The 27,328-nt window shown below is 48.7% G+C and overlaps 2 protein-coding genes across 3 annotated transcripts in view; one reads left to right on the forward strand and one right to left on the reverse strand.

Moving 5' to 3' along the window:
• The window catches only part of C8H6orf132 (chromosome 8 C6orf132 homolog), a 46,362-nt gene extending 46,059 nt beyond the window's left edge, over window positions 1–303 (reverse strand). The window contains exon 1 of one of the 2 annotated variants that reach the window (XM_045155750.1): window positions 1–303. In XM_045155750.1, the coding sequence (XP_045011685.1) occupies window positions 1–145 (145 nt within the window). In that variant the 5' untranslated portion in view covers window positions 146–303. The other variant, XM_045155749.1, reaches the window with a different exon arrangement.
• Window positions 144–27,328, forward strand: Guca1anb (GUCA1A neighbor). Its single transcript, XM_045156963.1, has 4 exons — window positions 144–192; window positions 267–375; window positions 4,739–4,802; window positions 26,911–27,328. Exons 1-4 carry the CDS (start codon window positions 144–146, stop codon window positions 27,241–27,243), a joined length of 555 nt encoding a protein of 184 aa, XP_045012898.1. The 3' UTR covers window positions 27,244–27,328.

Consider the following 27,328-nt stretch of genomic DNA (forward strand, 5'->3'; position numbering starts at 1 on the left):
CAAAAGCCCTGGTCCCCTCCTCCGGAGCCTCCTGGGTGAAAATCCAGGGCGGGTTGGTGGCGTAGAGCGACGTGGTGGCCGAGGTGGCATGCTTCTTGCCGAAGAGTTTGCTGAAAGTGCCCTGCACCGTCTGGTTCTTTTTCATGCTGCTGACCTGCCGCTCTGGGGGCGGTGGAGGAGGGTCTCCCCGGGGTGGGGAAGGACCCTTCCTCCTTCTCGCCCTGGCCTGGCCCGGCCTGGCCCCGAGACTGAATTAATTCCGCAAGGGGGACACTTCAGCAGGCCATGGTCCCCCGCACCCTCCGCGCACCGCCCGGACGACAGGTGGTGCGGGCGCCGCCGCCGCTCGCCGGGAAATGCGAGCTACCTGCCCAGGTAAAGAGGCTGCGGCCCCGGGAGCCGGCTCCGCCCCGCCGCCCCGCCGCCGCCCAACTCCCCGGGCCACATTCCTGCCTCCTTCCACAACAGCCCATTGTTGGCACCGCGCGGTGGGCACAGGACCTCGCCCTGCCCACGCCCTGCCTGGGAGAAGACGCGCCCAGGCCCCGATCTTAGCTTCCCTAGGGAACCCACCCCCCTCCCACTCCCCCCCCCCCCCCACTGCAAGAGATGGTCTAGGGCCAGTTCTCTACTTTTTCCTTTTGTTTGCTTTTTTTTTGTTTTGTTTTGTTTTGAGGTAGGGTCTCACTCACTCTAGCCCAGGCTGGCCTCGAACTCGCAGAGATCGTCCTAACTCGGCCTCCAGAGTGTTGGCATTAAAGGCGTGCCCCGCCACGCTGGGCTCCACAGACTTTTTTTTTTTTTAAAGTAATAATCGTTTAAGGGGTTAGAGAGATGGCATAAAGGTAAAGGTGCTTGCCTGTGAACCCTAAGCACCCAGGTTCAATTCCCCAGAACCCACGGAAGCCAGATGCACGTGGTGCACATGTGTCTGGAGTTCCATTGCAGTGGCTAGAGGCCCTGCGTGCCCATTCTCTCTCTGTGTAAGTAAATAAACAAATATTTAAAATAATAATAGTAATAGTTAGTTGGATGGAGAGAGGGTTTAGTGGTTAAGGCGTGTGCTACCTGCAAACCCTAAGGACCCAGGTTCAGTTTCCACATGGTGGCACATTCCTCTGGAGTTCACTTGCATTGGTTAGAAGTCCTGACATACTCATTCATCTCTCTCTCCCTCCCTCTGCATTAAACTTCATATATACATATATTTGAGGTAGGGTCTCCCTCTAGCCCAGGCTGACCTGGAATTCACTATGGAGTCTCAGGGTGGCCTTTGAACTCATGGCGATCCTACCTCTGCCTCCTGACTGCTGGGATTAAAGACGTGCGCCACCATGCCCAGCTAAAAAAAAATATTTTGTCAGGTGGTGGTGGGGTACGCCTTTTCCTTCATTTTATGGTTCTGAGTAATAAACCCAAGACCCTGAACATTACAAGCACTCTGTCTTGTCCACTTGTCTACAATCCCAGCCCCTGACCTGTACTTTTCTTTTTTCTTTTTGTTTTATTCATTTATTTATTTGAGAGAAAGAGACAGGTGGAGAGAGAGGGAGAGAGAGAGAAAGAGAATGGTTATGCCAGGACCTGTAGTCACTGCAAATGAACCCCAAATGTATGCGCCGCCTTGTGCATCTGGCTTTACGTGGGTACTGGGGAATTGAACCTGGATCCTTAGACTTCACAAGCAAGCACCTTAACCTCTAAGCCATTTTTCCAGCTCTGACCTGTACTTTTTGTTTAGAAAAATTTCTCCTTGGCTGGGCGTGGTGGCGCATGCCTTTAATCCCAGCACTCGGGAGGCAGAGGTAGGAGGATCACCGTGAGTTTAAGGCCACCCTAAGAGTACAGAGTGAATTTCAGGTCAGTCTGGGCTAGAGTGAAACCCTACCTCGAAAAACAAACAACAACAAAAAATACTTCTCAATGCTTCAGTACCCTTTATTTATTTATTTTTTTAATAACAACATTTGGACTGGAATGATGGCTCAGCGGTCAAGGCACTGGCCTGTGAAGCCTAAGGATCCATGTTCATCAATTCCCCAGTACCCACACTTAAAGCCAGATGCACAAGATGGTGCATGCATCTAAGTTTGTTTTCAATGGTAGGAGGCCCTGTGTGTTCATTCTTTCTCTCTCTTGTCCCATTTTTCTGTCTCTTTCTCTCTCTCAAGTAATTAAACAAAAATATTTAAAAAATAACAACATTAGGGGCTGGAAAACCTAACCTAGCCAGGTTTGATTTCCCAGTACCCATGTAAACCAGATGCACAAGGTGGTACATGTGTCTGGAGTTTGTTTACAGGGGCTGGAGGCCCTGACATGCCCATTCACTCTATCTGCTTTTCTCTCTCTCTCCAATAAATAAATAAAATATTTTTTAAAAATTAAAATAACAGGGCTGGAGAGATGGCTTAGCAGTTAAGCACTTGCCTGTGAAGCCTGAGGACCCCAGTTCGAGGTTCAATTCCCCAGGACCCACGTTAGCCAGATGCACAAGGGGGTGCACACATCTGGATTTCGTTTGCAGTGACTAGAGGCCTTGGCGCGCCCATTCTCTCTCTCTTTCTCTATCTCTTTCTCTCTCTGTTGCTCTCAAACAAATAAATAAAAATAAACAGATAAATAAATAAAAATAAAAAAACAGCATTCTATGTAGGCTGATTTTTAACTCATGGAAATCCTCATACCTCAGCCTCCCAAGTGCTGGGATTAAAGATGTGAGCCACCAAGCCTGGCTGTCATGTGTTAGGGTTTCTTGCCACTGAAAACAACTCCAGATGCATTTGCAAGTTTTTGTGTCTGGCTTTATGTGGGTGCTGGGGCATTGAACTGGGTTGGTAGGCTTTGCAAGTAAGTGCCTTTAACTGCTGAGCCATTTCCCCAGCCCCATTTAATTTTTTTTTAATTTAATTTTTTAGTTTTCTTTTCAGCAAATACAGGCAGTTTGGTACTATTGTTTAGGTTCATCTATGATCTACCCCCTCCCACTGGCCCATTTAATTTAAAAAAAAATATTTATCGGGGCTGGAGAGATGGCTTAATGGTTAAGCACTTGCCTGTGAAGCCTACGGACCCAGGTTCGAGGCTCGATTTCCCAGGACCCACGTTAGCCAGATGCACAAGGGGGCGCAGTGGCTGGAGGCCCTGGCGCGCCCATTCTCTCACTCTCTCTCTACCTGCCTCTTTCTCTCTCTGTCACTCACTCTCAAATAAATAAATAAAAATAAACAAAAAAATTTTTTTAAATATTTATTTATTTATATGTGTATATGTGGGTGGGTGAATAGGCCGGGGGCTCTTGCAGCTACAAAAGAACACCAGATGCTTGCTTGACCTTTTGGGTCCCTCTGGTTATATGGGTGGATTGGAAGTTGAACCTGGGCTGACAGGTTTTACAAGCAAGTGCCTTTAACCATTCAGCCATCTTCCTAGCACCACCCCCATTTTAATTTTTTAATAATTTTTTGTCTGTGCATGTGGTGTGTGTATGCATGCTCACATGCATGTGGGCATGTGAACGTGTGTACATGTGTGAAACCACAGGCTGACCTCAAGTATCTATGTCAATCAACGCTCTGCTTTATTTACTGAGGCAGGCTCTCTCACTTGAATCTTTTTTATTTATTTATTTATTTTTTTGATATAAAGAAAGAGAGGACTGGAGGGATGGCTTTGCGGTTAAGGCGCTAGCCTGCAAAGCTAAAGGACCCAGGTTCAATTCCCCAGGACCCATGTAAGTACAAGGTGGCGCCTGCTTCTGGAGTTCATTTGCAACAGCTAAAGGCCCTGGCATGCCCATTCTCTCTCTCTCTTATTTAAATATTTTATTTCACTCTCTCTGCCTCTTTCTCTCTCAAATAAAAATAAAAATAAAATATTTTTTAAAAAAAGAAAGAGAGAGAATGGGCATGCCAGGGTCTCTGGCCACTGCAAACGAATTCCAGACCTGCACTCCAGTTTGTGCATCTGGTTTATGTGGGTTCTGGGGAACCAAACCTGGATCCTTAGGCTTCACAGGCAAGTGCCCTAACTGCTAAGCCATCTTTCCAGCCCCCTCACTTAAATCTTGCTGTTTCAAGACAGGTGTGGTGGCACATGCCTTTAATCCCACCAGGTAGGAGGATCGCCGTGAGTTTAAGGCCAGCCTGAGACTACATAATGAATTCCAGGTCAGCCTGAACTAGAGTGAGACCCTACCTGGAAAAACCAAAAAAAAAAATCTTGCTGTTTCGGGTAGTCTAGCCAGCTTGCCTCCAGGAGCTCTTGCTTTCTGCCTCTAGAACACGGGGATTATAAGGATTCCACATCCCCTGGCATTTACATGGGTGCTGGGGATCCAAACTCAGGTTCTCACACTTGGATAGCAAACACTTTACCCACTAAACCATCTTCCCAGTTCCTTTTTCTTTTTGAGGGGAGGTGGTTTGAGGCAGAGCCTCACTGTAGCCAGGCTGACCTGGAATTCACTATGTAGTCTCAGGGTGGCCTCAAACTCACAGCGATCCTCCTACCTCTGCCTCCCAAGTGCTGGGATTAAAGGTGTGCACCACCACCACACCTGGAACTGTTCCGTTGTAATTTTTGTTTTTCTTTTCCTATCCCACAGTCCAGTCAGGAGCCACATACAGACTTTGCTTCTCCTATCTCTTTCATCTTCCAATTTAACACTTCCCTGTTTTTGCTTGCTTGTTTTTCATGACCGCAACGTTTCTGAGAAGTCCCCCTCCACTTGATTCAGGGACAAGATGAGCCAAGCCATTGAGGCTTGTGAAGGTGAGGTCATTGATGTCCAGGTACACTGGGTGAGAAGGGGTCAAGGAACACTGGGTGGGGGTGCCAGATTGGGAATAGAACCCAGAGCCTCACACATGCTAGGAAGCTCTCTTATTTATTTATTTGAGAGAGAGAAAGAGGAAGAAAGGAGGGAAGGAAGGGAGGGAGGAAGGAAGGGAGGGAGGAAGGGAGGGAGGGAGGGAGGGAGGGAGGGAGGGAGGGAGGGAGGGAGGGAGGGAGGAAGGGAGGGAGGGAGGGAGGAAGGACGGATGGGAGGAAGGACGGATGGAAGGAAGGAAGGAAGGGAGGGAGGGAGGGAGGGAAAAGCCAGCGTGGGGTCGCACACCTTGAATTCCAGGACTTGGGAGGCAGAGGTAGGAGGATCACCATGAGTTCAAGTCCACCCTAAGACTACATAGTGAATTCTAGGTCAGCTTGGGCTAGAGGGAGACCCTACCTTGAAGAAAAAAAAAGAAGAAAAGAAAAAGAAAGAAAGGAAGGAAGGAAGAGAGGCAGAGAAATAGAAAGAGAATAGGCACACCAGGACCTCCAGCTGCTGCAGACCAATTCCAGAGGCGTGCACTGTCTTGTGCATCTGGCTTGTAGAGGTCCTGGGGAGTGGAACTTTTGGTTTTGCAGGTAAGTTCCTTAACCGCTAAGCCATCTCTTCAGCCCTGGGCAGGCACTCTTGTCACTGAGTCACAGCCCCAGCTCTGGGGGCCATTTAAAAAGCCATCTGGTGCTGAAGAGATCTTAAGGCAATTGCCTGCAAAGTCTAATGACCCAGGTTCCACATCTGGCTGGGCATGGTAGAGCACATTTTTAATTCCAGCACTCAGGAAGCAGAGGTAGGAAGATCACTGTTAGTTGGAGACCACCCTGAGACTACATAGTGAATTCCAGGTCAGCCTGGGCTAGAGTGAGACTCTAAAATAAAATAAAATAAAATATAAAATAATAATCCATTGTGTTCCCCAAATATTTCAGGCCAGAGACCCACCTGTGGTCAATTCCATTCTACTCACTCCACAGTAGTATTGGAACCACTTCCTGTTCATTCAGGAAGTCTTTGGGGCAACATCTCCCAGGGGCCTGGTGATATGCTAAGGCAGTTATTAGTCTTGGTTCTACCAGAGGATCTTGAGATCGTATCAGAAAGACAAGGTTTATAGGATCTGAGGTGGCAGGCCACAAATGCCTAAGTATAGTGTGGGGACTGCTGTGGCTAACGCATGCAGCAGGTATTTAATTTAAAAGTTCATGGGTCAGCGGGGTGTGGTGGCGCACGCCTTTAATCCCAGCACTCAGGAGGCAGAGGTAGGAGGATCACCGTGAGTTCGAGGCCACCCTGAGACTACATAGTGAATTCCAGATCAGCCTGGGCTAGTGAGATCCTACTTTGAAAAACAAAAAATAAACGAAAACAAACAACAAAAAAAAGTGCAAAGGTCAGTCAGCATGGGCTGTGAAGGGTGCTGGAGGACTTCTTGGGGGCACTAAGAATGGAGCTAGCCTCACAGAAGCAAAGATGGTAATGGAGAAAAGAAAGAGCCCATCTATACAGTCATATAACCTATTCCTCTACCTTATTAACATTATGATTATAATTATTATTTTGTTGTTGTTGTTGTTAAATATATATATTTTAACCAGGTGTGGTGGTGCCCACCTTTAATCCCAGCACTTGGGAGGCAGAGATAGGAGGATGGACGTGAGTTCGAGGCCACCCTGAGACTCCATAGTGAATTCCAGGTCAGCCTGGACTAGAGCGAGACCCTACCTCAAAAAACCAAATATAGGAAACATAGAGAGACGAGAGACAGGGATAATGGGTGCACCTGGGCTTCCAGCTGTTGCAAACGAGCTTCCAGATGCATGTGCCACTTTGTGCATCTGGCTTTACATGGGTACTGGGGAATTGAACCTCAGTTGTTAGGCTTTGCAGACAAGTGTCTTAACCGCTGAACCGTTTCTCCAGCCCTACAGTGAGACTTTGCCTCAACATCAGGGAAGAATAAATATTAGGGTCTGGGAAGATGACTCAGTGGTTAAGGCGCTTGCATGCAAAAGCTTGCCCATTGGGATTCAACTCCCAAGCCACACTCACATAAGCCAGATGCAAAAAATATTGCAAGTGTCTGGTGTTTGTTTATAATGTCAAGAGATCCTCTCTCTCTGTCTCACATACACACACACACACACACACACACAAATAATTTAAAAAATACATTCATTTATTTATTTGTAAGTAGAAGGAGAGAGGGAGAGAGAGAGGGAGGAGAGAATGGATGCAACAGGACCAGTAACTTCTGTAAATGAACTCCAGATGCCCATACCACATTGTACATCTAGCTTTATGTGGGGACTGGGGAATCAAACCTGGGTCATTAGGCTTTGCAGGCAAGTGCCTTAACTACTTAGCCATCTCTCCAGCCCTTAAAAAAAATAAAAATAAAAATAGCTAGGTGTAGTGTAATCCCAGCACTTAAGAGGCAGAGGTAGGTGGGTCACTGTGAATCTGAGGGCAGCCTGGGACTACACAGTGAGTGCCAGGGTCAGCCTGGGCTAGAGTGAGACCCTACCTTGGTAAAAATAAATAAATAAGTAAGTAAGTAAGTAAAGCCGAGCTGGGCATGGTGGCACACACCTTTAATCCCAGTACTCAGAAGAGATGGTTTAGCAGGTAAGAGTACTTGTTATGTAAGCATGAGAGCCTGAAAACCCAGGCTGCCCTGAGTTCGATACCCCAGAACCCACATAAATAGCTAAGGATGGGCTATGCATGTCTGTCACCCCAGTCCTGTGGGGATGAGAGACTGTAGAATCGCTGGGATTCAAAAAAAAAAAAAAAAAAAAATGTCAGGTTCCAGAATCAGAGAGACTCTATCTCAAGAAAACATAAGGAGGCTGGAGAGATGGCTTAGTGGTTAAGCGCTTGCCTGTGAAGCCTAAGGACCCCGGTTCGAGGCTCGATTCCCCAGGACCCACGTTAGCCAGATGCACAAGGGGGCGCACGTGTCTGGAGTTCGTTTGCAGAGGCTGGAGGCCCTGGCGCACCCATTCTCTCTCTATCTGCCTCTTTCTCTGTCTGTAGCTCTCAAATAAATAAATAACATAAACAAAAAAAAAAAATTAAAAAGAAAACATAAGGAATGAACAGTAGCGGAGAACACTTGACATTCTCTCGTGCACGGATCATGCACATCTGCATGAACACACGCACACTGCACACCACATGCACACACACGTACATGCGCACACACACCATATACATGATAAGGAACCCTAAAAACAAATGAGTCAGCCAACCAGTTGCATCCAGTTATCTCCGAGACGAACTGATAAAATGCTAACAAGCCCCTGTGTGTGGCAGTGCCCTGCTATTTGTAAAGGGCAGGAGGTTGGACAGGGTAAGTATGGTCTTGTTTGCTTGTTTTGGCAGAAACTTGGAAAGGCACATTCAAAGCTAGTAAAAACTATTTACCAGGCGTAGAGGAGGTGGGAACTCCGCAAATGGGAGACTTCACAGAATGCCTTTTGTGTGTGGCCCAAAAACAACATTGAACTATTTCTTTAAAAAAAAAAAAAACAACCAACTTTATTTTTATTGATTTATTTGAGAGAAACAGAGAAAGAGGCAGAGAGGGAGAGAGAGAGCCTCCAGCCACTGCAAACAAACTCCAGACACGTGCACCCCCTTGTGCATTTGGCTTATGTGGGACCTGGAGAATCAAATCGAGGTCCCTTGGCTTTGCAGGCAAACGCCTTAACCGCTAAGCCATCCCTCCAGCCCCTTGAGCTATTTCTTCACATGCTATCTAGCCTTGCCTTCCTCCCTCCCTTCTTTCTTTCCTTCCTTCCTTTCTTGTTTGTTTGTTTTTTCAAGGTAGGGTCTCACTCTAGCCCAGGCTGACCTGGAATTCACTATGTAGTCTCAGGGTGGCCTTGAACTCACAGCGATTCTCCTACCTCTGCCTCCCAAGTGCTGGATTAAAGGCGTGCGCCACCATGCCCAGCTTAAGATTTATTTTTATTTATTTATTTGAGAGAGAGAAAGAGACTGAGACAATGGGCATGCCAAGGCCTCCAGCCACTGCAAACAAACTCCAGATGCATGCTCCACTTTGAGCATCTGGCTTACACGGGTACTGGGGAATTAAATCTGGGTCCTTTGGCTTTATAGGCAAGTGCCTTAAGGTCTAAGCCATCTCTCCAGCCTGAGATTTATTTATTTATTTATTTATTTTGGATTTTGGTTTTTCAAGGTAGGTCTCACTCTAGCCCAGGCTGACCTGGAATTCACTATGGAGCCTCAGGGTGGCCTTGAACTCACGGCGATCCTCCTACCTCTGCCTCCCGAGTGCTGGGATTAAAGGCGTGCGCCACCACGCCCAGTTTCTTTCTCATATACGTATGTATTGTATATATACATACTTTATTTTAGTTATTTCAGAGAGAGAGAGAAACCGACAGAGAGAGGACGGGCGTGCCAGGGCCTCGGCCGTCCAACCCCAGCACTGGGCCTCCCGCTGCGTGCACCACTCTGCGCACATGTGTGTTTTCTGTACTTGCTTCACTCACCTTTGGGCATCTGGCTTCCATGGGATCTGGAGAGTCAAACGTGTGTCCTTAGGTCTCACAGGCAAGCGCCTTAACTGCTAAGTCATCTCCGCAGTCCTTTCTTTCCTTTCATTAAAAAAAAAAAAAAATGTTTATTTGAGAGAGAGAAGTAGGGAGGGAGGGAGAGAGAATGGGCACAATGCCAGGCCCTTCTGCCACTACAAAGGAACTCCAGACAATTGTGCCACTTAGTGCCTCTGGCTTTACGTGGGTACTGGGAAATCAGACTCGGGCCACCAGGCTTTGTAAGAAAGCACCGTTAACTGCTGAGCCATTTTTCCAAAGCCTAAAGATCCAAGTTCTATTCCCTGTACCCCCCCCACCCCCACACACAAAGCCAGCTGCACAAGGTGGCACATGCATCTGGAGTTTGGTTGCAGTGGCTGGAGGCCCTGGGGCGCCCATTCCCACTCTTTCACTTTTGTGTGTGTGTGTGTGGGGGGGGGGTGTTTCAAAGCAGGGTCTCACTTTAGCACAAGCTGACCTAGAATTCACTGTGTAGTCTCAGGGTGGCCTTGAACTCAAGGCTATCCTCCTACCTCTGCTTCCTGAGTGCTGGGATTAAAGGCATGTGCCACCACGCCCGGTTTCGTCGTTTTCTGACAAGGATCAGGGGTATCTCGAGAAGCCTAGTTCAGGGCAGACCCTCAACCTTTCTCATTTCATTTCGTCAGCCCAGCAGCACGGGAGCCCCGAGTTCTCTGAGCAAAGTGGGAACCTGATTCTCTGGGCAGCTCAACACCAGCTTCTGCAGTACAAGAAACTGCCAAATGACACCCCCACACACACGCACAGACCAGAGCCCAATCTGTGGTTAAACCTCTGCTCTGCGATAGCTCAGTAATCCCAAGTACCACTCTGCTAAGAGCTCTGGAATGTGGGGTGAAATTGAACCGGAAGTTGCCATCTGTTCAGAGACCCACTTAGGCTTTTGTGAAGTTTATAGCCTTTCCTCCAGCACAATTGGGAAAGAAGTGAGCTCCGAGTGACTGAAGGACAGATAGGAATAACTATAAACACCCCCCCTCCTTGCCCGGAGTCTGCACAGCCAGATCTCCAGATGCCACACCAAACCAACGTCCAAATGAGACTGGTTGCAGTTCATCTTGTCCAGAGTCCTGTGCCCAGCAAGAGATTCCTTCCTTCCTTTTAAATTTTTTTTTCTTTTCTTTCTTTCTTTTTTTTTTTTTTCGAGGTAAGGTCTCACTCTAGCCCAAGCTGACCTGGAATTTGAGGGTGGTCTCAAACTCACGGCGATCCTCCTACCTCTACCTCCCGAGTGCTGGGATTAAAGGCATGCCCCACCATGCCCGACTTATTTTTTATTTTTATTTTTTTATGAGAGAGAGAGAGAGAATGAATCGGTGCGGCAGGGCCTCCAGCCACTGTCATTGAATTCCAGATGTGGGTGCCATCTTGTGTGCATATACGACCTTGTGTTGCTTGCATCACCTTGTGCATCTGGCTCTCATGGGATCTGGAGAGTCTAACAACTCTGAATCCTTAGGCTTGGCAGGCAAGCACCTTAACTGCTAAGCCATCTCTCCAGCCCTCTTTCTTTTTCGAGGCAGGGTCTCGCTCTAGTCCAGGCTGACCTGGAATTCACTACGTAGTCTCAGGCCGGCGTCGAACTCACAGCAATCCTCCTACCTCAGCCTCCCAAAGCAAGTGCTGGTATTAAAGGCATGCGCCACCAAGCCTGGCCAGGCAGGAGATTTCTTATCTTGGACCAGCTCCCCAAAATGTTTGCCTAGGCCAATGGGGAAGGACGGAACTTCAACCTATGTCAGCTTCCCTCGGGCCTGCTCGGTGCAGGAAGAAGTGACTGGGCCATGGGCTGCTATACTCTCTCCTAACCAGGGCTCGGGGACTCTGGCTTAGCTGGTATTGGAGGACATAGGCTCCTGCAGTCCGGCCTGGCTTGGGGAGTTTTGGTGCTTGGAAGACATTCATTTCCCTCATTACTCATGAGGTATGTTGGTGGGACTGTGATCTTGGCCATGCGGTCACCTATCCCAACCTTATTTTGTCCCCATGTAAAGCAGATGCTGTTAATGGGAGCTTGACATGAGATGCAAGGACGGAGTGAAGTAAGGTCGCAGAGGAGCTGGCTCATGCAGGCGCTCAGCCCAATCATCCCCGCCCCATCCCCTGGCCTGACTTTGAACTTGGAGATGCTGAGCGGAAGGACAGAGACAGCCCAGACCACTAGAGGCTGCACAGGAGAGCAATACCAATTCAACAAGAACCAACCCCCCAAAAGGAAAATTCCTCCAGGCATGGTAGCGCACGCCTTTAATCCCAGCACTGTGGGGACAGAGAGAGGAGGATCATTGGGAGTTCGAGGCCACCGTGAGACTACATAGTGAGTTCTAGGTCAGCCTGAACTAGTGAGACCCTACCTTGAACAACCAAAAGGAGAAAGAAAAAAAAAAAAAAGGAAAATTCCACCAGGGCCAGGAGACGGGGCTGGGCAGGTGTCTACAGGTCACCTTGAAGGCTAGGGAGAAAAATCCCACAATGTAAACCATCTGTGTGTGCATCATGTGTATATTAAAAAAAAAAAAATAGAGCAAGGGACTGGAGAGATGGCTTAATAGTTAAAGGCATTTGCTTTTTTAAATTTTTATCTTATTTATAAAGGTAGGGTTTCACTCTACTCCAGGCTGACCTGGAATTCACTTGGTAGTCTCAGGGTGGCCTTGAACTCGTGGCAATCCTCCTACCTCTGCCTCCCTAGTGCTAGGATTAAAGGTGTGCACCACCACGCCCAACTGGTTAAAGGCATTTGCTTGCAAAGCCTAATGACCTGAGTTCAATTCTCCAGTACCTATGTAAAGCCAGATACACAAAGTGGCCAGTGGATCTGGAGTTTGTTTGCAGTGGCTAGATGCCCTGGTGGATACATTCTCTCTCACAAATAAATAAAATATTTTTAAAAAACCCAGCAGGGAGGAATAACATCTTCAGAGTAACATGGAGTTCTGAAAGTAAACAACAAGGGCTGGGGAGATGGCGTAGCAGTTAAGGAGCTTGCCTGGGAAGCCTAAGGACCCAAGTTCGATTCCCCAGAACCCACATAAGCCAGCTGTACACAGTGGTGCAATGGTCTGGAATTCGTTTACACTGGCTAGAGGCCCTGGTGCACCCGTATTTTGGCCCCTTATAAATAAATGGATAAATAAATAAATAAAAAGTAAATGACAGGATGAGATCTAAGGCACACAATACCACTTATGCAAATATAAAACAAGCTGTACAGCAAACGACAGCACAGATTTTGCAAGAACACGTGAGCGAGAAGATACTCATCAGTGATCGCCTCCAGCTGGGCTAGGTGGACGAGGGATGTGCTTGGAGAATGGAGAGAAAAAGGAAATATTAGCTGTGTGTGGTGGCGCACGCCTTTACTCCCCGCTCTTGGGAGGCAGAGGTAGATGGATCGCCATGAGTTCGAGGCCACCCTGAGACTCCATAGTGAATTCCAGGTCAGCCTGAGCTAGAGTGAGACCCTACCTTGAAAAGCAAGAAAAAAAAAAAAAAAAAGAAATATTAAAGCAGTCTGAGAGAAGGAGATTATTGATCATGCGCTCTGAAGCCAAGAGTATAAACGAGTATGAATAACTCAGCCCTCTGCACTTAAGGAGCATCAAAACAAGTGAAGGAGATGGAGAGATGGCTCAGTGGTTAAGGTGCTTGCCCGCAAAGCCTGACCGACCCGAGTTTGAGTCCCCAGTACCCACGTAAAGCCAGATACACAAAGTGGCGCGTGCATCTGGAGTCTGCTTACTGTTTCTGGCAGCCATAGCATACCCATTCTCTGGGTCTCTTATCTCTCTCTCTCTGAGAGCAGGACATGGTGACGCACGCCTTTCGTCCCGGCGCTCCGGAGGCAGAGGTAGGAGGATCGCAGAGTTCGAGGCCACCCTGGGACCGCAGAGTGAATTCCAGGTCAGCCTGAGCTAGAGCGAGACCCTACCTCGAAAAACAAATAAACAAAAACAAAAACAAAAAAACCGAGTGGAGATCAGAGAGATTAAAAAATTTGTCCAAGTCACACAGCACAGGTAAGGAGGGAGGAAGAGAACGTGTTCTTAAACAGGACTATTGGAGCAAGGCAGAGGTGTGACACTCGCGACCATCTATTTTGTGTGTGTGTGTGTGTTTGTGTTAAGGTAGTGTCTGGGGTTAAGGGTGTGTGTGTGTGTTTGTGTTAAGGTAGTGTCTGGGGTTAAGGCCGTGCGTCGCCACCATGTCTGTCCTTAACCATCTGCCCTGCACCTTGACGGAGGGAGGAGGCTGTATGAGGCCAGGGATGGAGTGGGCTGGTCTCTTCCTGTGCTACCGGCTCTCCTTATCCTTCCCAAACGCCCACTGGGCCCTGGAGAAGATGGACCACGGTTTTTTTACCTTCCAGGAATTTAGAGGAGGAATAAAATGAGGTCATACATGGAGAGGCGCCTGAAAGTCAGAGGCTTCTAGGAAACAGGACTGAGTCAACACTGTCTGCAGTTTGGGAATAGTGGCAACATAATTCACTGCACAAAACTCACAAGCCTTCAAGGTCAAGCCTATCATCCTTCCCAATTTGCAGATAAAGAACTGAGGCATAGAACCCAGGTGTGGCAGATCATATCTTTGGTCCCGGCAGGCTGGGTTAGAAAGCTCACTGGGAGTTCAAGGCCAGCCTGGTGCTACACAGAGTTCCCGGTCAGCCTGGGCCACAGCAAGAGACCCCCCGCTGCAAAAACAAACACACAAACCAAAAAGAATTGAGCACAGAGTTGATGTCATTTTTTAAAATTTTGTTTATTTATTTGAGAGAGAGAGAGAATAGGTGCACCAGAGCCTCCAGCCACTGCAAATGAACTCCAGATGCGTTTGCCCCCTTGTGCATCTGGCTAATGTGGGTCCTGGGGAATCGAACCAGGGGTCCTTTGGCTTTGCAGGCAAATGCCTTAACCGCTAAGCCATCTCTCCAGCTCAGATGAAGTTATTTGTGCACAATCCCTTCCCTCCCACCCTCAATTCCTTCCTTCTGTACTTCCTTTTTTTACCTTCCTTTAAAATTTTTTTTTCTTTCTTTCTTTTCCTGTGTGTGTGGGTGGGTGGTGGTAAGGATGGAACCCAAGTCCTTAACATATACTGAGCCACACTCCCAGCCAGACCCATTAAAAAAGTTTATAAAACAAGGCTGGAGCATTGGCTTAGCGGTTAAGGCATTTGCCTGCAAAGCCAAAGGAGCCAGGTTCAATTCCCTAGGACCCACGTTAGCCAGATGCACAAGGGGGTGATGTATCTGGAGTTTGTTTGCAGTGGCTAGAGGCCCTGGTGTGCCCATTCTCTCCATCTTTCTCTGTCAAATAAATAAATGAAAAAAAATTTTTTTAAGTTTATAAAACATACCAGGTGTGGTGGCCCAGGCGTGTCCATTCTCTCTATCACTCTCTGCTTATAAATAATAAAAAATATTTCTAAAAATTTACAGAACAGGGCCAGGCATGGTGGTGCACGCCTTTAGTCTCAACACTTGGGAGGCAGTGGTAGAAGGATCACCATGAGTTCAAGGACACCCTGAGACTACCAAGTGAATTCCAGGTCAGCCTGGGCTAGAGTGAAACCCTACCTCAAAAATTGAAAAAAAAAAAAAAATTACAGAACAGCCAGGTGTGGTGGCACATGCCTTTAACCCCAGCACTTGGGAGGAGTGCTGTGAGTTTGTGGCCAACCTAAGACTACATAGTGAATTCCAAGTCCGCCTGGTCTAGAATGACACCCTACCTCAAAAATCAAAATCAAAATCAAATAATAAAATAAAATAAAATGGAAGCTAAGGGCCAGACCTGTGTCAGGTCACTCGGGACTCTTGGGTACCAGAATTTTACCCCCTTTTGCTGAGACTAAGCATACTGTGTGTTCAGCTGTGGCTCCTGCACTCTGCAAACCTTCCAGAAGTTTCTTTAGGCTAGGGGTAGAGAGAATGGCCACTTTCTCACTGCCCTTCCTCCTGATCAAGACCATGTAGCTCTGATGATTAGAGCTGTTCTTCCTCCATGCCCAGACCCTACCAGCCACATCAGAAATCAGGGTCATGGGCTGGAGAGATGGCTTAGTGGTTAAGGCATTTGCCTGCAAAGCCAAAGGACCCCAGTTCGAGTCCCCAGGAGCCAGGTAGGCCAGATGCACAAGGGGGCGCACACATCTGGAGTTTGTTTGTAGTGGCTAGAGGCCCTGGTGCTCCCATTCTCTCCCTCTCTCTCTCTCTCTCTCTCTCTCTCTCTCTCTCTCTCTCTCTCTATCTATCTCTTTGCCTTTCTTTCTCTCTGTCTCTCAAATAAATAAAAATAAAAAAAACAAAATATATTAAGCCGGGCATGGTGGTGCATGCCTTTAATCCCAACACTTGGGAGGCAGCGGCAGGAGGATCACTGAGAGTTCAAGGCCAACCTGAGATTACAGAGTGAATTCCAGTTCAGCCTGAGCTAAAGTGAGACCATACCTCAAAAGTCAAATAAAATATTAAAAAAAAAAAAAAAAAAGAAATCAGGGTCATTACAATCAGGGTGTGAGATCTAGGCTCAACCCACAAGCTAACATCACCTCCAATTTCAGCATGCCTGTGGGCCCCAAAGTCCACCCCGACACCAACAATCAGTGCTGACACAGTGCCAGCAAGGAAACCGGCAGAGCCAGGGTCAATCTGAGCCAGGTGGCAGAGGGCAGGATGGTACCAGCTGGCTCTGTTTTCCCTCCTCTTGGTCCTTGATGATACCAGGTCACTCCTACAAGTGGGATTTTCAACACATTGCCAATGGGAGCCATTTGCAAGCGGCGTAGGGGAGCCAGGACCCGACCCTACCCTAGAGAGGTAGGGGCCTGACTTTTGAAGATGAGGGCAGAGCAGCTCAGTTAACCACCTGGTACCTATTAGTCCAATTATCCACCCTCACCCAGTGGTTGCTAATATTTATGGAGTGATTATTTTGTGTTGGACATGGTCCCATTGGCTTGGTCCAACTCTTATTAGCAAGGTACAGGAAGTGGGAACAGGGGTAGCTTAATCAATTTGCCACCGGGCATGGTGGAGCACGCCTTTAATCCCAGCACTTGGGAGGCAGAGGTTGGGAGGATTGCCGTGAGTTCAAGGCCACCCTGTGACTACAGAGTGAATTCCAGCTCAGCCTGGACTAAGTGAAACCCTACCTCAAAAAAACAAAAACAAGGGATGGAGAGATGGCTTAACAGTTCAGCGCTTGCCTGTGAAGCCTAAGGACCCCGGTTCGAGGCTCGGTTCCCCAGGTCCCACGTTAGCCAGATGCACAAGGGGGCGCACGCGTCTGGAGTTCGTTTGCAGTGGCTGGAGGCCCTGGCACGCCCATTCTCTCTCTCTCGCTCTATCTGCCTTTCTCTCTGTGTCTGTCGTTCTCAAATAAATAAATAACTAAATGAACAAAAAATAAATAAAAACGAAACAAAAAATTGAAATGGTCTAATTCCTGGGCCTGTCTTCTGCACCATGACCACACCATTCAACTACCTCCTGGACATCCATCCATCTGTCCATCCCTACATCCATCCATCCATCTACCTCCTGACTCTCATTCAAAGAAAAGGCTCTGAAGACAGAATAGGATGTGTTAAAGAAATCTAGCACCCACCTTTAATCCTAGCACTTGGGAGGCAGAGGTAGGAGAATTGCCATGAGTTTAAGGCCGCCCCGAGACTACAAAACAAAATTAAATAGGGCCTATCTAGCAACAGCCCACCTACTTCTCTATCACATTCCTGGTCCTGCATCCACTAGCTGTCTATCCGCGGCAGGTGGAGAGACAGCTAAGTAAATAAGAGAAGGGGGCAGCACTGGGAGGTAGAGAATGAGTCCCAGGCTTAAAAGAGGGTAGGGAGGGAGGGCATTACCATGGGATATTGTTTATAATTGTTAATAAAAAAAATATAATTTTTTTTTAAAAAGCACTCAGGAGCCGGGCATGGTGGCTCACGCCTTTAACCCCAGCACTCAGGAGGCAGAGGTAGGAGGATCGCCGTGAGTTCGAGGCCACCCTGAGACTCCATAGTGAATTCCAGATCAGCCTGGGCTAGAGTGAGACCCTACCTCAAAAAACCAAAAATAAATAAATAAAATAAACAATAAAAAAATCACCCCAGGGGCTGGAGAGATGGCTTAGCGGTTAAGCGCTTGCCTGTGAAGCCTAAGGACCCCGGTTCGAGGCTCGGTTCCCCAGGTCCCACGTTAGCCAGATGCACAAGGGGGCGCACGCGTCTGGAGTTCGTTTGCAGAGGCTGGAAGCCCTGGCGCGCCCATTCTCTCTCTCTCCCTCTATCTGTCTTTGTCTCTGTGTCTGTCACTCTCAAATAAATAAATAAATAAATTTAAAAAAAAAATTAAAAAAAAAAAATCACCCCAGGCTGGAGAGATGGCTCAGCACTTAAGGCACTTGCCTGCTAAACCCTAAGGACCCAAGGTCAATTCCTTAGTACCCATGTAAAGCCAGATGTACAAGGTGACGCAAGCATCTTGAGTTCAGTTTCTGTAGGTAGATGCCCTGGTGCACCCATTTTCTCTCTCTCTCAAATAAATAATTTTTTTTTAAAGCCAAGCATGGTAGTTCATACCTTTAATCTCTGCACTCAGGAGGCAGATGTAAGAGGATCACTGTAAGTTCGAGGCCAAGGCCACCCTGAGACTAGCGTCAGCCTGGGCTACAGTGAAACCCTTCCTCAACGACCCCTCCCAAAAAAGACTCACCCCCCCCCACACACACACAAGGAAAAAATATCCAGCAGAAACACACAGAAAAGAGAAAAATGGAGGGTTGGCAGAATATAATTCCTCTCTCAATGGCTTCTTGTTTTGCATTTGCAAGTAGAGAGAGATAGAGAGAAGAGAGACAGGCAGAGACAACGGGCATGCCAGGGCCTCCAGTGGCTGCAAGCGAATTTCCAATGCATGCACCTTTTTGTGCATCTGAATCTACGCGGGTACTGGGGACTTAAACTCTGGTCATTGGGTTTTGCAGCCAAGTGCCTTAACCTCCGAGCCATCTGTCCAGCCCCTCCCAATGGTTTCTTAAGCTTTACTGGGAATCTGGAGGGACATTAGGACTTCTGAGGCTATCTGGGTATACTGGCATGATCTTGCCCCACTGCCCATGCTGTGGGCATCTGGGGAAACATGGGACAAGGGGAGAGCAGCATGGGTCAGGGTCTTCATGCCTCAGCGCACGTCTCCTTAGGAAGACAGAGGGATTTGTGCTATAAAGAGGTGTCACAATGCCTGTAATGTCACACAAGTTCCCCTCCCCTTGGCATCTCCAGTAACCTCCCAAGAGTCTCTGGGAGTCCCTGGAGCTCTAATGACCAGAAGTTCCATCTCAACACCGAGGAAGGCCCAGGTTGAAGATGTTCAAGGTAGGATGATGCCACAGGGCTGGGGCTAGGTAGTTCAAGGCTATTTATTTATTTATTTATTTATTTATTTGAGAGTGACAGACAGAGAGAGAAAGAGGCAGAGAGAGAGAGAGAGAGACAGAGATTGGGCTCGCGCCAGTGCCTCCGGCAGCTGCAAATGAACTCCAGACACGTGCACCCCCTTGTGCATCTGGCTAACGTGGGTCCTGGGGAGTCGAGCCTCGAACTGGGGTCCTTAGGGTCCACAGGCAAGTGCTTAACTGCTAAGCCATCTCTCCAGCCCTAGTTTAAAGTTTTAAGGCATCTGACTGAAAGGAAGGAGGATGAAGCCCTTGTTCAGGCCCACTTATGTGAAAAGCCAGAAAAGAAGAAAAACAAAATGAAGCCGGGCATGGTGGTACAAGCCTTCAATCCCAGCACGCAGAGGTAGGAGGATCACCGTGAGTTCAAGGCCACCCCGAGACTATGTAGTGAATTCCAGTGTGAAACCCTACCTTGAAAAAAACAAAAGAGAAAAAGAAAAGAAGGCTGGAGGGATGGCTTAGCAGTTAATGCCTTTGCCTGCAAAGTCAAAGGACCCAGGAGGGTTCATTCCCCAGGACCCGCGTTAGCCAGATGCACAAGGGGGCGCACGCGTCTGGAGTTCGTTTGCAGTGGCTGGAGGCCCTGGCGTGCCCATTCTTTCTCTTTCTCTCTGTCAAATACATAAATAAATAAATAGTTTTAAAAAAGAAAGGAAGAAAAGAAAAACTTTAAAAAGAGAGGAAAAACAATACCTGAGGCTATGGGATTATTTATACTTAAACTACCACAAGCACCTGGAGTTCAATTGCAGTGGCTGAGGCCCTGGAGCACCAATTCTTTCTCTTTTTCTCTGTCTCTCTCTCTCTCTCTCTAAAATAAAAATAAAGTTAAACAAGAAGCCAGAGCTGGAGAGATGGCTTAGCATTAAGGCGCTTGCCTGCAAAGCCAAAAGACCCGGGTTCGATTCCCCAGGGCCCACGGAGAGCGGGGTCTCGTACAGTCCCCCTTCCACTAGCTGCCAGACCTTTGAGTAGTTTTCATAGTCTACACCTCTCTCCCTTCCCTGTGCAGTAAGAAGAGGCTGTGTCTTGGGAAGCCGAAAGCTGTGGCCAGCTTCTACAGTCCCAGTACTTTAACAGAGAGAAGGGAGATACAGGACAATTTCCTGGAAGTGCCACCACACTGGCTTCTTTTTCATTTTTATTTATTTATTTGAGAGAGAGAGAGAGAGAGAGAGAGAGAGAAATAGGTAGGTAGAGAGAGAGAGAATGGGTGCACCAGGGCCCTCAGCCCCTGCAAACGAACTCCAGATGCGTGTGCCCCCTTGTACCTTTGGCTTACGTGGGTCCTGGGGAATTGAACCAGAGTCCTTTAGCTTTACAGGCAAATGCCTTAACTGCTAAGCCATCTCTCCAGCCCTAATTTTTTTTTTATTCAAACTTTTATTCGTTTATTAATGTGTGTGTGAGTCACACTAGGATCTCTTGCTGCTGCAAACAGATGCTCATCTGGCTTTACGTGGTTACTGGGGAATTGAACTAAGGCCCAAAAGCTTTGCAAGCAAGTGCTTTTCACCATTGAGTCATCTCCCTAGCCTTAATTTTTTAAAAAATATTTTATCTACTTATTTATTTATGAAGGAGAGAGAGAAAGGATGGGCACACGAGGGCCTCCAGCCGGTGCAAATGAAATCTAGATGCATGCGCCACCTTGTGCATCTCTAAAACTAAAAAAAAAAATGTATTTTATTTATATTTGAGAGAGAAAGAGGCAGAGAATAGAGAGAGAGAGAGAGAGGCAAATAGAGAGTGAGAGAGAGAATGGGTACACCAGGGCCCTCAGCCACTGCAAGTGAATTCCAGAAGCATGCACCACCTTGTGCAGCTGGCTGACATGGGACCTGGGGAATAGAACCTGGGTCCTTTAGCTTTGCAGGTGAGCACCTTAACTGCTAAGCCATCCCTCCAGCCCCATCTCTTGCTTGGTTTCTTCAGCCTCACCACCCATCACTGCTGAGGGTCATGACTTTGTTATGCCCATTTTTCAGATGCAAGTCCAAGAGGTGGCCTGACATGTAAGGGCAGAACAGGACAGAGCTCAGACCTTCAAATTACAAAGCCCTGGAACATTCCATAGCACCAGGTGCCCGGGGGGGGGGAAGTTGGCCAGCTGCCTCACCCAACTGTGATTTGCATTTCAATAGGTCCTTCTGCCAGAGAGTGGGGTGTTAGTGGCTGAATCTCACCCTTGGGCCAGGACTAGGGATGTAGCCCAGTGGTAAGAGTCCTTGCCTAGTATGAGTGGAGCCCTGGTTCAGTCCCCAGCACCAAAGAAAATAAAAGAGGCTCTTGCTGGGATGTGGTGGTACATGGGAGGCAGAGGTAGGAGGATTGTTATGAATTTGAGGCCACTCTGAGACTACATAGTGAATTCCAGGTCAGCCTGGGTTAGAGCAAGACCCTACCTTGAAAAATCAAAACTAAACCAAAACAAAAATAAATAAAACTAACAGAGAGAGAGAGAGAGAGAGAGAGGCCGATAGAGAGAGAATGGGCGCACCAGGGCCTTCAGCCACTGCAAACAGACTCCAAACGCATGCGCCACCTTGTGCATCTGGCTTACATGGGTCCTGGGGAATCAAACCTACATCCTTAGGCTTTGCAAGCAAGTGCCTTAACTGCTAAGCCATCTCTCCAGCCTTAATTTTTACTTTTTTGCAAGGAGAGAGAACAGACACCACTGTGAATGCACTCCAGACGCATGTGTCACTTTGTGCATCTGGCTTTATGTGCGTCCTGGGGAATGGAACCCAGGCCATCAGGTTTTACAAGCAAGCATCTTAACTGCTGAGTCATCTCTCCTCCACCCATTTTTTGTTTGTTTTGGTTTTTCTCCAAGGTAGGGTCTCACTCTAGCTCATTCTGTCATCTCCAGGCTGGCCTCAAAGTCACAATGATCCTCCTACCTCTGCCTCCTGCTCATTAAGCTGCATGGCTCCCTGTGGAACAGGAGGTATATGTGAGGCAGCTGGTAGACCAGGTGGCAGGTCTCCCCCAAAACTCTGCACCGTGTCTCCTGAGCCCAGGTACTCCTAATACTGGGCCCTTTGTTGTTGGACAGTCCAGAGCACAGAGAGACATTTTGGGACACAGGGAGCACTTGGCAGGAAAAGACATGACGGAGGGGAGACAGTTAAATTGAACCAGATGTTAAGCTGGAAAATATGCAGCCATGCCCCACCCTCTCCCCAGAGCTGGCTGTGCTGGCCCCTGGGCAGGGGATGGGTGTTCTCTGCCCACTGAGGTTAGTCATTGAAGTCTGGCTTGGCCCATGGAAAGGGCAGGGCCAGGCTAAGGCTGCTTACCTTTTTTTTTTTTTTTTTCCCGAGGTAGGGTCTCCCTCTAGCCCAAGCTGACCTGGAATTCACTATGGAGTCTCAGGGTGGCCTCGAACTCACAGCAATCCTCCTACCTCTGCCTCCCGAGTGCTGGGATTAAAGGCGTGCGCCACCACGCCCGGCATCACCTTCCCCCTCCTCCTCTTCTTCCTCCTCTCCTTCCACCTCTTCCCCCAGGCTGTTCCTCTGTCCCATTTTCTGTAAGGACCTGTCCCTAGATGTGCTGAGAGAGCCCTTCATGTAGCCAAAGCCAAGTAGCACATCTTAGACAGATCCACCAAGTAGATTGGGGCAGGTGGGACCAAGCCCAGGCCTGGGCTGGGGTAGAAAGGGCAGGGTGTGCAGGACGTGGGGTCACAAGCCTTTAGTCTGAGGTAGGAGGAGCGCTGTGGGTTTGAGGCCACCCTGAGACTAATTCCAGGTCAGCCTGGGCTAGAGCAAGGCCCTACCTTGAGAAAGAAAGAAAAGAAAGAGAGGGAGGGAGGGAGGAAGGAAGGAAGGAAGGAAGGAAGGAAGGAAGGAAGGAAGGAAGGAAGGAAGGAAGGAAGGCAGAAGAAGAAGAAAAAAAAGAAAGAAAGAGAAAGAGAAGGGGAGGGGAAAGGAGGGGAGGGAAGGGAAGGGAAGGGAAGGGAAGGGAAGGGAAGGGAAGGGAAGGGAAGGGAAGGGAAGGGAAGGGAAGGGAAGGGAAGGGAAGGGAAGGGAAGGGAAGGGAAGGGAAGGGAAGGGAAGGGAAGGGAAAGGAAGGGAAGGGAAGGGAAGGGAAAGATGCATTGGAATTCTGGCCGCTGTACGAGGCAGTCACAGATCTGCAGCACATGTCACAAATTGTGTGAACTCAGCCCCATGGAAAGTGGCAGTGACAGCTCTAAGGTCTCTTGGGAGCTTTTACAGAGCTGAGTGGCAAGTGCCTGGAACTTGGTAGATGCCCAGTTCCATGAGCAAACAGCATCGTCCTGGGGGGTATGGAGCTGTAACCCCAGAACTGGAGAGATGGAGACAGGGGGATCCCGGGAGTTTACTGGCTGGCACTCGAGTCTATTTTGTGAGCTCCTGGCCAATGAGAGAGCCTGTCTCCTAAAGAGATAGAAGCCCGGTGTGGTGGTGCACGCCTTTAATCCCCGCACTCGGGAGGCAGAGGTAGGAGGATCGCCACGAGTTCGAGAAAACCAAAATAAAAAAAAAAAAAGAGCGAGAGAGAGAGAATGGCCACACTAGGGCTTCCAGCCAGTGCAAATGAACTCCATATGCATGCACCACCTTGTGCATCTGCTTTATGTGGGTACTGGGGAATTGAACATGGGTCCTTGGGCTTCGCAGGCAAGTGTCTCAACCACTAAGCCATCTCTCCAGGCCTATTTTATTTTATTAGAGAGAGAGAGGTAGATACAGAGCAAATGGATGCACCAGGGCTTCCGGCCACTGCAAACGAACTCCAGACACATGTGCCACCTTGTGCATCTGGCTAATGTGGAAACTGGGAATAGAACCGAGGTCCTTTGGCTTTGCAGGCAAGCGTCTTCACCACTAAGCCATCTCTCCAGCCTGGGACATCTGTTTTCAACCACCACAAGTTACAAGTGAACAAATGTGTACACGGGCTGGGGAGATGGCTCAGCATTTAAGCTGTTTGCAAAGGTTCCAGGTCTGGGGTTACACTCCCTGGCACCCACATAAAGCCAGGTAGATGCATCTGTGACCCCAATGCAGGCAGACGATGGCGAGCAGAAGCCAGGAGTGTCAGAAGTTTACAGGCCAGGTGGTCTGGCTTTGCTTTACAATCTGACAGTTCTCAATGGCAAGAGAGCTCTCAAAGAAGGTGGAACACAGACACCTCAAAGTTGTCCTCAAATCTCCACACTTAGCCCGGCGTGGTGGCGCACGCCTCTAATCCCAGCACTCGGGAGGCAGAGGTAGGAGGATTGCCGTGAGTTCGAGGCCACCCTGGGACTCCATAGTGAATTCCAGGTCAGCCTGGGCTAGAGCGAGACCTTACCTCGAAAAACCAAAATTAAAAAAAAAACAACAAAAAAACAAAACAAAACACGAGGGCTGGAGAGATGGCTTAGTGGTTAAGCGCTTGCCTGTGAAGCCTAAGGACCCCGGTTCGAGGCTCGGTTCCCCAGGTCCCACGTTAGCCAGATGCACAAGGGGGCGCACGCGTCTGGAGTTCGTTTGCAGAGGCTGGAAGCCCTGGCGCGCCCATTCTCTCTCTCTCCCTCTATCTGTCTTTCTCTCTGTGTCTGTTGCTCTCAAATAAATTAAAAAAAAAACAACACGAGTGGAGGTGAAGGGGGGGTGGGAGTGCTGGGTAACAATGGGGGGTATTCTAAACTAGAATGCTGCCGGCTGACTGAAAGTGAGCTGCTACCCCTTACTAGAATTCAGTCGGATTGAATTCGTGTTTATTGACCATTCTGTAAATGCTCTGGTCTGGAGAAAAAGGACTTGAGAAGCTGCTCTCCTGGGTAAGGGGGTCTACAGGAGAACATTGCGTTAGGTGCTCCTCAGGTTGTCTTGGAAAATAACATTTTCCTAAGGATTTGGAGGTGGGATTTGGCCTGGAAGTGACCAGGACCCGTGGGCAGACCTGCGTGGCACAGAATTCAGGACTGGAGGAAGGGTGGCAATACCGAGGGAGTTGAGCCACACCCTTAAACATCTCACGTTCCAGGTTAGGACTTAATATTTCCCACGATACAAGTGGAAGATGCTGTGTGGCGGGTGTTGGGGTTCATGTCTTCATGCCCAGCACTCGGGGAGCTGAGATAGGAGTACGAGACCAGCCCGGGCTAGAGTGAGATCCTGCCCCCAAAAGCCAAAAATGGACTGGAAAAATGGCTTATTGCTTAAGCACTTGCCTGCGAAGCTTAAGGACCCACGTTGACCCCCCCCCCCACGCCCATGTAAGCCACATGCACAGAGTGGTGCATGCAGCTGGAGGTATTTGCAATGGCTGGAGGCCCTGGGGTGCCCATTCTCTTTATCTGCCTCTTCCTCTCTCTGTGTAATAAATAAAATATTAAACAGAAGATGACTTAGAAAGCTCGGTGTGATGGCGCACACCTTTAATCCCAGCACTTGGGAGGCAGAAGTAGGAGGATCACTGTGAGTTCAAGGCTACCCTGAGACTACATAGTGAATTCCAGGTCAGCTAGAGCAAGACCTTGCCTCAAAACACAAAACACAAAAAACAAAAACAAATAAACAAACAAAAAAAAAGATGGCTAGAGAGATGGCCCAGCAGTTTCAAGGCTTTTGCTTGCAAAGCCCAACGGCCTGGGTTCAGTTCCCCAGTGCCCATGTAAAGCCAGAAGCGCAAAGTGGCACATGTGTCTGGTGTTTGTTTGCAGGGGCAAGAGGCCCTGGTGTACCCATTCTTTCTCTCCCTCCCTCAAAAATAAATATTCTGGGGCCGGAGAGATGGTTCAGTGGTTAAGGTGCTTGCCTGCAAAGCCTAACAACCCCAGTTTGTTTCCCCAGTACCCACAAAAAGGAAAATGCACAAAGTGGAACATTCATCTGGAATATGTTTACGGTGGCTGGAGACCCTCACATGCCTGTTCTCGTTGTCTCTCGTCTATCTCTCTCAGCTTGCAAATAGGAGAAATATTTTTACAATAATTTTTTATATTTTTATTTATTTATTTTCAAGCAGAGAGAGAGATAGAAGACAGAACGGGCATGCCAGGGCCTCCAGCCACTGCAAACAAACTCCAGACACATGTGTCGCTTTGTGCATCTAGCTGTATGTGGGTATTAGGGAATCGAACCCAGGTCATTAGGTTTTGCAGGTAGGTGCCTTAAGTGCTGAACCATCCCTCCAGCCCAAAAGAAATTTTTTTTTTTTTTTTTTTTTTTGGTTTTTCGAGGTAGGGTCTCACTCTGGTCCAGGCTGACCTGGAATTAACTCTGTCATCTCAGGGTGACCTTGAACTCATGGCAATCCTCCTACCTCTGCCACCACGCCCGGCTCCCAAAAGAAATATTTTTAAAAGGAAGGAAGGAAGGAAGAAAAATGAATGATGCTTTGAGAAGGAGAGTCAAATGGTGTGGCCATTAATAGAGACAGATGAACTCTGGAGGCGGGCGTGGGGGCACAGGCCTTTAATTCTGACACTCGGGAGGCTGAGGTAGGAGGATCTCCATGAGTTCGAGGCTAGCCTGAGATGACAGAGTGAATTCCAGGTCAGCCTGGTTAAAACTCTACCTCGCAAAACAAACAACAAACAACAACAACAAAAAGATGAACTCTGGGGTGGGTTAAGTGCCTTGAAACACAGGCTGAGCATGTGCGGGTCACTGGGCGGTAAAGGAACTTAGAGGCTTGTGGGCAAGGAGGACCCCTAGGAGGGCATGAGAAAGAGCGGCGAGAGTGACATTGACCTTGGGGAGAGAGATGGCAGTCTTGCAGCCAGGCCCTAGGTGCCCAGCCACTGAGCCTCCAGCCAGCAGGGTTCCTCAGGCCCAGGCGGTCAGGTGAGGGGACTTGAAGGCTGTCCTCTGCTCCAGGGGCACTGGATGCCATAACCAGCGAAGTATGTGCCACAGGGTGGCTCCCCACCGCGGTGGTCCGTTCTCCTCCCCACCCCACCCCCACCACCAGGCTCTAGCATTGGCAATCTCGGGGTCTGACGCCTCAGCTCTCCCCTTCTTTTCCCCCTTCTCAGAACTCACAGAGATCCTCAGCACCCAGCCATGGGCCGAAGACACCGTCAGCCAAAAAGGCCAAGAAGGTTCCATCCCCACCGCTGTCCCAGACGTGGAAACAAGACAGAGAGCAGTCTTTGGCGGCAGCCTACGTGCCTGTGGTTGTGGACCCTTGGGGGCAGAGGCAGGACAATCTCCGGTTCAATTTCTACACGTCCCAGCACTCCAACTCCCTGAACCCTTTCTACACCTTGCAGAAGCCTACCTGTGGCTACCTGTACTGCAGGGACACCGACCACACCCGCAAGCGCTTCGATGTGCCTCCCGCCAACTTGGTCTTGTGGCACTTATAGGCCGGTGGCAACCAGAGTCCCCATCCATCTTTGCTCCTGTGACCCCGAGGAAAAAAAACACAAAAAAAACGTGCTCACTCCTAGA

This window comes from Jaculus jaculus, chromosome 8 (genome assembly GCF_020740685.1).
Source record: "Jaculus jaculus isolate mJacJac1 chromosome 8, mJacJac1.mat.Y.cur, whole genome shotgun sequence".
In the NCBI taxonomy this organism is placed as follows: Eukaryota; Metazoa; Chordata; class Mammalia; order Rodentia; family Dipodidae; genus Jaculus; species Jaculus jaculus.

Coding starts and splice junctions, on each gene's coding strand:
- Guca1anb (XM_045156963.1), top strand. CDS start 144: ATGCTGCTGACCTGCCGCTCTGGGGGCGGTGGAGGAGGGTCTCCCCGG. Junction 193..266: donor TGGAGGAGGGTCTCCCCGGG/GTGGGGAAGGAC, acceptor TAATTCCGCAAG/GGGGACACTTCAGCAGGCCA. Junction 4,803..26,910: donor TTGATGTCCAGGTACACTGG/GTGAGAAGGGGT, acceptor CCCCCTTCTCAG/AACTCACAGAGATCCTCAGC.